This window comes from Boleophthalmus pectinirostris, unplaced genomic scaffold (genome assembly GCF_026225935.1).
Source record: "Boleophthalmus pectinirostris isolate CB_2022bp ecotype Guang Dong unplaced genomic scaffold, ASM2622593v1 HiC_scaffold_11, whole genome shotgun sequence".
NCBI classification, from domain to species: Eukaryota; Metazoa; Chordata; class Actinopteri; order Gobiiformes; family Gobiidae; genus Boleophthalmus; species Boleophthalmus pectinirostris.
The window spans coordinates 18,490,172-18,502,310 of NW_026570994.1; the positions used below are offsets into that span (position 1 = coordinate 18,490,172).

Sequence of the window (12,139 nt, forward strand, 5' to 3'; positions counted from 1 at the left end):
GCCTCCTGGACGCCTTCCCCAGGAGGTGTTCCGGACATGTCCCACCGGGAGGAGGTCCCAGGGAAGACCCAGGACACACTGGAGGGACTATGTCTCTCAGCTGGCCTGGGAACACCTCGGGGTCCCCCCGAAGGAGCTGGAGGAAGATTTTAGTTTAGGCTGAGTCCTTCTCTAAAAACAGAAAACAGTGCATTCCACCTTGTGATGTCATTGTGTGGTAATACAGGAAGTGCTCCATTGTGTTTTTAAACTCCACACACCTTCATGAGGATCACTTGAATAATTTCAGATCTGGAATTGCCAATCTTTACTGAAATAATAGTGAAAGGAGATGTTAACTTGAAGACTACCACTACATGACATCACAAGGTGTAAACGAGCTTTTGAGCTTTGGAGATGTAAACAGACTAATAATAAAGTGTTACTCAAACATGTGTGAATGAAACAAAACCACAACTCCAGGTCTGTTTTTGAGGAAGTTACAACATTATAACACGACTTAAAGCTCACAAGAGTCAGTTTTGTGTAATATTGGACTTTTCATTGGAATTTTTCTGACAAACACTCTGATAAAGTTTAGATTAAACCCGAAGAATTAACAAAAAGACAAATACAAGAATCACATTTTAGAACACCTACTAAAATAGTCTTATAATAACTGTGTATATGTTAAATGTTTGTGATTCTGCTTGAGATTCTGTAAAACTCTAAATTAATCTGAGAGCAGAGCGCAGACGCTGTTTGTAACCACAAGATGGCGCCACATTGCTCACAAATCACTGAATCACTAAAAATCTGCTAAATTCTTTATCAAAAAACACTAGATATGATGCTTTGATTATTAAAATCTCTCCAAAATACTCACTTTTAACTCTTAAAGTACATTTTTAAACAAGTACTTCAATAGTTTGACAATAAGTAGAATTTTTCATGTGTAATTTAACTTTTACTTGTTTATGTATTAAAAAATATACATTATTATTATTATTATTATATTTTATTATTGTTTATCATAATTATTTTGATTTTATTTATATATTTTTATTTTATTTATTTTTTTATGGAAGCAATACACAAACATCAAAAACTCTGTGAATAATATTTTTAGTTGAAATTCTCACATCAAAAAAATCCAAAAGTTAAAATCCGAAGACCGTCCTTCACATAATACACATTTATACAGTAATACATTTTATTATATATATATTTTTTACATATTATGGAGTCGTCTCATTTCAGTACAAACGTGGTTAAATATTTCCAAAGGCTAAAATAAGTTACTACAAAATGTATTTAAACAGAAATATTACACAGTTCACTTCACTCGAGGAGAATAAGAAGTGCAAAATAATACACAATATAATATAAAATACGTAGATTTAGTATTATAAGTTACTATTTGGTTGGAAATTAGAGTATATTTAAATAATAAAGGTTAGATTTTAATTTTGAAATGATAAAAACATGTAATTCCATATTAAAGTTGCCCTATGTAACTTTTCTTAGGAGTTTTGAGTGTCAAAAAAAGCTCTATGTAAACCTGATTATTGTTAATTATTATTCTTAAAATGTTCCACAAGTGTATTAAACTTATCGATCTCCATGGTAACAAGCAGGTGATTTTACTAGACGAAGTTACAGGACAGATCTGTGGAGAGGCGACTCCGCTCACAGTAAGAAAGCATGATTTTTTTTGGTGTTTTTTTATGTGTTTTAAACTCCTGTAAATGAAAGAAATGCAAGATAAATAGTCGGGATGTAACGATATCCAAATCTCACGTTTTTTTTTGCTTTTAAAAGACCTTGAGAAGATTTTGGTGTGAATTATTTCCGTCATAATCCCAAGAATTCAAGTAAAAAAAGTATTTCTTCATGTTGTCTGCGCTGAAATGAATCATGGGATATGAAGTTCTCTCTGTTTCCAAGGTGTTGCTACTATAAAACCGTACATTTAAATAAAGGAACATGTAATTCGATATATTGTGAGACTTTTGACGATAAGATAGGGCTGGGCGATATGGAGCAAAAAATATATCTCGATATATTTTGCCATATCTCGATATACGATATATATCTCGATATCATTACTATAGAGCCACATCAGCCCGTTTGAGATTATAATGTGTTTAATGCAACTTTGCAAACACGTGTTTACGTTTTACAGAAACAAAACTTAAAACTGCACGGCTCATTTGCATAAACTGACATAAACAGTTGCTCCTTGTGTCGCTGATGTGGTTCAGCTTCTGTCGGACTAAAGGACACGACTCAGTGGAATATGAGTGTTCTCTCCATGGATCTATGATTCTCTCTGTGACAGAGGATGTGCTGCTGTTGGCCTTGTCTGTAAACGGTGGAAAAGGTTCGTGGTGCTAGTAACTTTCGACATTCACGTCAGTAGACACGTGTCAGCTATTTGTCCAACACCCTAAAATCGAAGTATCTCCGTATAATGGAGCCAGTTGTCCCTTTTTGAGACGAGTTCTGTATTCTCCTGGCTGGTTTTGGGCACCGCTGTGTTGAATGAGACACGCGCGAGGGGAGCGTCAAAGAGGAGGGGAAACAAAAGTGAGGAGATGGACGGCAAATAAGCGAAGCGGCAAAATCAGAATATATAAGCATTATATTGATATACACGATATGTCAAAATCCATATCAAGTTAAAAAAATATCTCGATATATTTTAAATATCGAGATATCGCCCGCCACTACAGTAAGATATCGCAACATTTTGGTTATTGTTACATCCTTAACACCAAACTTCCACTTCCTTACTCGCGTGACATTCCAGGCAAAACAATAACAACAAAGTTCCCAAGAAAAGTTACATAATGCACTTTTAGTCAGGTCAAATCTTCAAAACAATATTCGACCAAAATTCATATTATTCGACAACTGGTAAAAATGGATGTATTATTTATTAGTTCTGATGTTGTTTTCTCGTCACAAACAGACCTGGAGTTGTGTTGCTGTTTCATTCACACAAGTTTAACACACAAACGCTGCACATTTAGGCTGAGTTCTTCTCTCAAACTGAAAATACTTTTGCCCTGGAATTGCAAATCTCGACTGAACGAAAAGTGAAAAGTAGATGAACTTGTAAATTGCTAAAAATGCAGGATTCAAACATGTGTGAAGGAAACAAAACACAACTCCAGGTCTGTTTTTGATGAGGAAACAACATTATAACACGTCTTAATGCTCATAAAAATGCATTTAGTGTAATACAGGACTTTTAAACTCCCTGTCAGTCGATTCTCAGAGGAGTTTTACTTTCACTTTCCTCCTCGTGTCCCTTCACAGCAGCGGCCTCTGCTCCAGCGGCAGACTGTCCAGCAGACACTTGAGCTGCTCCTCTCCCAGTTTGATCTTGTCCTCCAGGCGGCGCTGCTCGATGATGAGCGCGGACTTCATCTTCACGAAATGCCGGTAGTCGTCCAGGCTCTCGGGGTCGAGGTGCGTCTCCATGACGACGGACACCAGCCTCTCCCGGCGGTCCAGGTTCTCCTTCAGCTCTTTGGCGTCTTCGTGCTGCCGCATCAGGAGGGAGCGCTTCTCTGTCAGGGTGAGCTAGAGAAGAAGAAGAAGGGAGACGAGTTAACTTTAGACTCACTGATACAGATTTCATGAATATCTGAAAGCACTACTCTGTCTGAAGCTCCGTTACTCAAAATAGACCTTAGGCTACGTTTATATGATGACGGTCTGAACAGAAGACACAAAAATGGCGTCGCGTCTTCCCCTTTTATTCTGCGTTTAGACGAGTGTTTTCGGGAGGAAATCTGCGTGCATACGGTGACTCAAAAGTGTGTGGAATTGGATTGTGTATGTTTGTACTTAAAGCGACAGGAGCATCTTTGGACATCAGCTCCTCCTTCCACCAGGGTATCTCCAGGTTTGACTATCCCAAAACTAAGACTTTTTTAAAGACCCTTTTAAGACCACTTAAATGAAAACTAAGACCAGCATCGCACCAGTTATGCGGCCGAAAAACACCAGATTCAGTTCTAATAATGACCAAACATCTACCGGTGCTTTATCTAGAATCTAAGAGCCACTGTGGATTAAACCGACACTTCCCCATGATCCATCCAACGTCTTTCTCCACTCTACTGATTGTTTACTCATTGCCGCCGGCGCCAAAAACCAAAGTATTGTTTATGCATACTCCAAATTAGACGTTCATACACGTTACATGATTTCACATTGTTTTTTTTCCCCTCCCTCCATTTAACATTTCACTGCAGCCCAGTTGAGTTTACAGAAAAACAAGTTAATGAAATTTAAGACCTTTGTGAAAAAAATAAGACTTGGACAACATAATTTAAGACTTTTTAAGGCCTTAATTTAGTAACATGAAATATAAGACCTTTTTAAGACTTTTAAGGCCCTGTCCACAAAGTCGTCCCATCATCGTCTGGTTCTCCAGGTCTCGTCCATATCTGTCCGACTCGCCTGCGACGACCTGGTGCATCCAGAGTTTGACAGAGGTGATTGCAGATCCTTCTCTGTTCACTAATAGTTTCTCTGCAGATTCTCGACATTTGTTAGGAGCCTCCTGTAAGTTTATTAGACACATGGAAATGATCTAACGTGTTTGTTTGTATGTACGTGACGTAAAAGTGTACGCGACGTGAGCAGATCTGACCAGAGTTTTGTGTTTTGGACAGTGTAGACGGAAACACAACAGCGGAGTGTATTCAACTTTTTCACTCTGGGGGGAGGTTTCAGATTTTTGAGTTTTTAAGCCCCAAAAAGCCAAAACCAAAGGCATTTCTGATAAAATATTTTGTCGTTTTTACCTGCAGGCGTTCTCGTGTAAACAGGTCCTTAATTTGAGCTTTATTTTAACACAATCTGACCAGAAAGAGCTGATTTAGTTGGAACTGTTCTGTTAAATAACCACTAGAGGGCACTAAAAGCCAGTTTGAGAATTGGGGACAGAATAGAGTTGAAAATTTAATGAGTGAATTTTCTATTTAGAATTTTAAAAGAGAATTATTTTTGTTCAGAATTTTAGTTGCTGAAATTTTAAGTATACATTTTCAGAGTAAAAAAATTCAAAATGAGGACCTCAGCTGTATTTAAAATTCTAAATCTGATGGAACACGTGATCTTCCAGAGTTTTTACGCGCGTGTACCTTCTCGTTGTTCGGCGCATCCTCCTCCAGACTGTTCAGAGCGTTCTCCACTCGGGCGAGGCGTCCGGACAGAGACAGGAGCAGGGACACCACTTTGTCCAGGTCTCCCACGAACATCCTGAAGCGCTCCAGCTGGTTGGTCTGACAGCTCCTCTGCACCGTCGCCTCCACCTCCCTCCCCAGGGCCTCGTTCTGCTCCACGTCCTCCTGCAGAGACTCTCGGGCCTCTCGGAGCACCTCCAGTTTACGCGCCAGGCTCCAGATCAGCTCCAACTGCAAAACCATGAGACAGAGTTCACATTAAAGGTGAATTCATCGTGTAACTTTTCTGTCAAATGCTTTTCTCCATTAAAGTCTTTCTCTTTTTTTTAAATTTTATGATGATTATTTATGTTTTGACTTGTTCGTTTTGTGATTTTAATGTATTTCTTATTCTGTAAAGCACTTTGAATTACTTTGTGCACGAATTCTGCTCTATAAATAAACTTGCCTTTCTTTGCCTTGGTCTGGAATGTTCCACAGTACAGCATTAAACCTTTCTATCTCCACGGAGACCAAACCGGACCAAGTTACAGGTCAGATCTGTGGAGAGGCGACGCCGCTCACAGTCAGAACGCCTGTTTTTCTAGGTATTTTTGAGCTATAAAACCACCTGTAGTTGAATAAATGTAAAGTAGAGCTGTTTAAAGTCACACTGTGGAATATTCCAGGCAGAGCAATGACGTATCCATGGAAACAAGCAGGTGCACCATTAATCCAGGAGACTATGGTGGGCTCACATAGTCTAAAATAGTCCCCCTGTAGTCTAAAATAACCTGGAATCTTGATACTGTTCCGATCTACATGTATCTCTATTGGGGGAATATTCAGCAGTTACCACGGTGACACGACGCACACATTGGCAAACACTGACAAAAACGCTTTAAGGTGGTCTGATAAAGTCATGAAAAAAATACAAAATGGATTTAAATTAATCGTCAGGAGCCTGTGATCAGTCCGAGCTTGTGACGGTTATTTTTATGTGTGAGAGACTTTAACAGCACAATTCTTATTATTATTATCACAATTTATATTTTTTTCTCTTTGTTATTATGTTATATTGTGATTTGTGAGCCACTGTGTCCAAGTAATTTCGCTGGTGGATCAATAAAGTTTGTCTCTATTGTACTTTTTAAGGTTAAAGGTAGTGATGGAATGAGATCTTGTGCCACTTTAAGTCTAATAAAAGTCGGATCTACACTGAAATCTGCTTTTAAGTCCATATTAGACATTGTACAGATATTTTCTCGTGTCTTTCGTACCTTTTTGCTGGCCAGGTCAGTGTCCAGCTCGTCCTCGGAGTCCTGCTCCAGCTCCTGCCCCATGTCCTTCATTTTGATGAGCAGCTCAGCTTTAGGAGCGGACGTGTTGTAATACGACGAGCTGGGGACGAGACACGAAGAGGCCGAGAGAGACGCGCCGTCCTCCTCCCTCCTGAGAACGACACAAAACTACACTTACAAAGGAACTGTGTGTATCCTGAGCTCTTACAGTTAAAAAAAAGTCCTATATTACACGAAATTGACTCATGTGAGCTTTAAGTCGTGTTATAATGTTGTTTCCTCCTCAAAAACAGACCTGGAGTTGTGTTTTGTTTCATTCTATTTCATGCTGTTTGGTTGTGATGTATGTCATGTGCCGCTAACTGGTATATTAAGCTTTTCCCAAATCTCGTAGGAAAAAGGACAATAACGTCTTTCCTCCTGACCTAGTCGCTGGAGAGAAATTAAATTTAATTTAAATATTATTATAACAAACAACTCTTCCATCATGTCCAGTGTTTTTCTAATAGAGAATAAATTAGCATTACAATTGTTATCAATAAAAGCTACATTTGAACATGTTTACCTTGTATCTGAGAACACAAAGGTCAACTTTCTGAAATCATACAGTTTCTTTAATTCTGGGTCATATGTGTGTAGTTTCTGCTACGAGCACTAGGGGGCAGTGATGGGTGCAGTATTTTCATCTTGTAGAGCTGAATTTAAAAGTTGTTGTAAAACAAATAATAATCTTGAAACAAAGCACTAGTCTGTACTCAATTAGGGAGCTGTTAACTTGGAAACTACCTCTTCATGACATCACAAGGTGGAACAGAGAGTTTTGAGCTTTGGAGATGTAAACAGACTAATAATAAAGAGTTAACTCAAACATGTGAATGAAACAAAACACAACTCCAGCTTTAAACTAAACCAGGACTAAATCTAGTCTTACTGCAAAACTAAAACCAGACTACACTAGGACTAGACTAGGACTAAATCAGGACTAAACCAAGACTAAACCAAGACTAAACCAAGAGTAAACCAGGACTAAACCGGGACTAAACCAGGACTAAACCAGGACTAAACCAAGAGTAAACCAGGACTAAACCGGGACTAAACCAGGACTAAACCAAGACTAAACCAGGACTAAACCAGGACTAAACCGGGACTAAACCAGGACTAAACCAGGACTAAACCAAGAGTAAACCAGGACTAAACCGGGACTAAACCAGGACTAAACCAAGACTAAACCAGGACTAAACCAGGACTAAACCGGGACTAAACCAGGACTAAACCAAGACTAAACCAGGACTAAACCAGGACTAAACCAAGAGTAAACCAGGACTAAACCGGGACTAAACCAAAAGTAAACCAGGACTAAACCAGGACTAAACCAAGACTAAACCAGGACTAAACCAGGACTAAACCAAGAGTAAACCAGGACTAAACCAGGACTAAATCAGGACTAAACCAAGACTAAACCAGGACTAAACCAAGAGTAAACCAGGACTAAACCAGGACTAAATCAGGACTAAACCAAGACTAAACCAGGACTAAACCAAGAGTAAACCAGGACTAAACCAGGACTAAATCAGGACTAAACCAGGACTAAATCAGGACTAAACCAGGACTAAATCAGGACTAAACCAGGACTAAATCAGGACTAAACCTAGCCTTATTGCAAAACTAAAACCAGTCTAGACTAGGACTGAACCAGGAATAAAGCAGGACTGAACCAGGTCTGTTTTTGAGGAGGAAACAACATTATAACATGATTTAAACTTCACAGGAGTCAGTTTTGTGTAATGTAGGGCCTTTTAACATTCAGATTTCTCTCAAATGTGAACACTTCTGGACTTTGTTATAATATGATTGAAATTAAAATAAATTAAAAAAACCTGACCCACCTGTCGCTGGTCCGTGGAGAGGCTGGAGCTCTGGAGGTGGAGGCCCTGTGTCTCAGAGCGTTGCCCCCCAGGACCCCCTCCTCGGCCGGGTACAGTCCCTCCATCAGGTCCATGGTGGTCCTGCGGCCGCTCTGGTCCAGGACTTCAGCCAGAGACCGGTCTTTGTCCATGATGTCACGCGCCAGCTCCGCCCTCTTCAGGTCCTCGGCGGCGTGGGCGTCTGACGGGCACAGGGGTGCGGGCGCTGGGGAGGGCAGCCTGGGCAGATTTATTACATTTTAAAGGTTGGTCTACTCATTTTACAAAAACACAGTTGAGATCATTCATTATATTTTTTCCCCAACTTTTTTCGGTTAGGTTTACTTCCCGTGTGTACCGATCACAGAGCAGCGCTGTGGTTTTGAGACGGAAACAAACAATGAAGCGCCTAAACAAACCAAACGCAAACAAACATGGCAGCGCAGATGGAAAAACTTCAGCCTAGTTTTTAGTTTGTGCATTTGTGGAAGGAAAGATGTCTGTGCTTTTCTCTCAGCTGTATTTAACTCAAGGTTAATTTGGTTTCATCACAAAGTTTCTGCTTTTCCCGACCAGAATGATGTCACCTATCAGTCTGCGTGAGACAGGTTAGAACTCCACTGTTTATGAAAGAAATCTCCACTGAAAGAAATGTTGAGTCTTATCATTGTTTGTTTGAGATTACCTCCACAAATTTGTCATAACAACTCAAACAGGGTCTTAAGGTCAACCAGACAGCTTCTACTCCCGGGGTGATGGGGCTTTCTCTGTCTCTGGCCCCAGACTCTGGAACAAAATGCCCCCGATAAGCCAGTATCACAGACTTTGACCTGTTTAAATCCAGGCTCAAAACATATCTATTCAGACTGGCTTTAAACACAGAGTAAGGCTGATACTTTTCACATTTGTTTACAGTTGTTTTTAACGTTTTTCATGTTTCTATACAGTTGATTTTATTGCAGAAGCTCTTTGGGGACCTTTAGTGTTGTAATGGGCTATATAAATAAAGATTTACTGACTGATAATATCCTCCTCAGACCCAGTCCATTCATTTGTGTCCTTTATAGTGGACATTGAGTTAACAAGTTTATCTTTTAAGTGTTTTTAGATAGACTCTTAGGCCCCGTCCACACTCGTACGTATTCGAGTCGTTTTCGTTGTGGATGCAGTGTTCGTTCACACTAATCTGATGGAAAACGGCTCTAGAGACGGAACGATCCGGTGCCGCCAGCTCCCACGAATTCATCTGAGTACGGATCTGAAAACGCTGATACGCTGATGTAGGTCTAAAATAATTCACCGCCAAAACACTAAGAGGCTAGAATATATGTCCATTCATTTATACGATCTGTGTGTACAACCTGCAGACGTATAATCTCTGAAAAGTTTAACGTGAACGCGACAGAAGCACAGAACAGACTCACCATCAGCAGAACATCTCTCTGTCATATTCCACTGAGTCGTGTCCTTTAGTCCAACAGAAACTGAACCCATTAGAGCACAATAGCGAGTGCTCAGTTTATGCAAATGAGCCATGCGGTTTTAAGTTTTGTTTCTGTAAAATGTAAACAAATATGCTCAAAGCTGTGTGGATAGGGAAGACTTGCGGACACAGAAATGACGTGTCTGGATGCAAATAAGTGTAACTGTAGACTTAAACTTAAAGGGGGGTCTAGGTTCCTCTGCCTAAATAGGGCTGAGGGATTATAGGGTACTATCATGTCCAGGATAAAAAAAAAAAATCTCAATAGGATTTGTTTGTGGCTGCACTATGATATTGTTATTATTATTTTTTTATTAAGAAATTAAAATGGAGTCTAAAAACGTTTTGAGGTCACTGTAGAAGCTTGTCAGAGATGTTTGTCCTCAAAAAGTTGATCCAACCTAACAAAAGTTGGATTGAGGACATGTTACAAAATTATAAATAAAAATAAAAATGAACAAATTCTAAATGCTAAGGTGTTCATTTATTTCTAAATAGATCAAATCACCAAAAAATATATTGCAATACACTTTTTTTTTCTTGGGTTCCAGTAGGATATGCCAAATTCGAGTTAGGTCCCTCCACTTACCCCGTCACATGTGAGTTCTGGGACGGTTGTGGGTTTTCTTGTTTTGGGAGCGGAGTGAAGGCACTGGAGGGAGACGGGGCAGAGCAGCCGATGTTGCCCAGAGACGGTGCACTGTTCTGGGGCAGGAGGCAGCGCTCGGGGCCCGTGTCTGAGTGGAGGATTCTCACCGGAACTTTCCTCACGGGGCTGGACTCGCCCTCCGGCCTGTGGAGAGAAACAAGAGGTTCTACATTACACAGAGCTGACTCTTGTGAGGTTTAAGCCGTGTTATAATGCTGCAGGAAGTGCTCCACTGTGTTTTTAAACTCCACACACCTTCTCTAGAATCATTTGGATCATTTCAGTCCTGGAATTGCCGATCTCTGCTGAACTACAGGTAAAAGGAGCTGTTAACTTGAAAACTACAGCTTCATGACATCACAAGGTGGAGCATTTCGAGCTTTGGAGATGTAGACAGACTAAAGAATCACTCAAACATGTGTGAATGAAACAAAAAAACACAACTCCAGGTCTGATTTTGAGGTGGTAACAACATTAAAACATGTCTTAAAGCTCTCAAGAATCCCCTTTAAACTCTCAGAAAAATGCAATTCTTTCTGTGTAAATTGTCTCTGCAAATCCAAATCCACTTTATTTCTATAGCACATTTTACAAACCAAGCAGTTTCCAAAGTGCTGCACAGAGATCTTAAAATGAAGACAACGAAAAGGTAAATTGCTAAAATTTGGTCATACCAGTCCTAAAACAATAAAACCAGTAAAAGCAAATAAAAGCAAAAACCATAAAATCATAAAATAGCAGTAAATAAAAAATGAATAAAATAAATAAAAGATACTATGAGATGCAGATGCTATCCAATCAAACCAAGTCATAATTAGAAAAATATGAAAATGCTCATATGCCCTTTAACTCTGTCGTCCTTTGCGCTGCTTGTTTTCCTGGTTCATTAGTCTCTCGTGCCCTTGTTTACCTCCTCCTCTCCAAAGCCTCTTGTGATGGAGCTTTACATAACTCTGCCTCAGTATAAGCCTCTTACCTGGGGGAGCCTTCGTCTGTGATCCTGCCCGGGCGCAGCTGAGGAGAGGCGGTGTTTGGGTGAGACGTGACGGGCGCAGAGCTGTCTCCCTCTGGCTCCGGCTGGGTTTTCTCTGGCTCCGAGGATGTGGTTTCTGGAGCTAAAAGAGTGGCAGCAGCTCCGGGGTTTGGAGTGTTGTGGGCGTCCAGGAAAGGGCCCTCGTTCCTGGGCGCAGAGGGAGGTGGATGTGGGCTGTGGTCTGGAGGCTGGACCGCAGACTCTGGTTCTTCTCTGGAGAGAGATGGGCAAAATAAAATGACACACAAATATAAAAAGCTAAGGTTTTTCCCTGATTATGTTGTATTTACGTCTAGGAAATAAGCAGTGAAGGTCAAAGGAACGAGCTGTGACTGCTTCTTGTCTCCATGTGACTGCCAGCACTTGGTTTTGGAAGTAAATTTCTCTTTAATTTTTCTCTTAGACCTTCAGAAAAAAAAAAAATAATAATATTGAAACTGTGAAAAGGTCGGGTTTAATCAGCTTTGTGGTGACTAATAACCACAAGACTTATCATTTTTAAATCTGCTTTTTGGATTTAAAACAGGGTATCCCAAATTTAAGACTTTTTTAAGACCCTTTTAAGACCACTTAAATGAAAATTAAGGCCAAAATTGCACCCATTATG

General features: G+C 40.0%; 1 protein-coding gene across 1 annotated transcript in view; it reads right to left on the reverse strand.

Moving 5' to 3' along the window:
• Positions 1-1,088: 1,088 nt before the first annotated feature.
• The window catches only part of LOC110156614 (protein Shroom2-like), a 30,932-nt gene continuing 19,881 nt past the window's right edge, over positions 1,089-12,139 (reverse strand). Inside the window, 6 exon segments of the mRNA XM_020920816.2 lie at positions 1,089-3,570; positions 5,142-5,414; positions 6,443-6,614; positions 8,350-8,607; positions 10,440-10,643; positions 11,476-11,745. Coding sequence (XP_020776475.2) covers positions 3,298-3,570; positions 5,142-5,414; positions 6,443-6,614; positions 8,350-8,607; positions 10,440-10,643; positions 11,476-11,745 — 1,450 coding nt within the window. The 3' untranslated portion in view covers positions 1,089-3,297.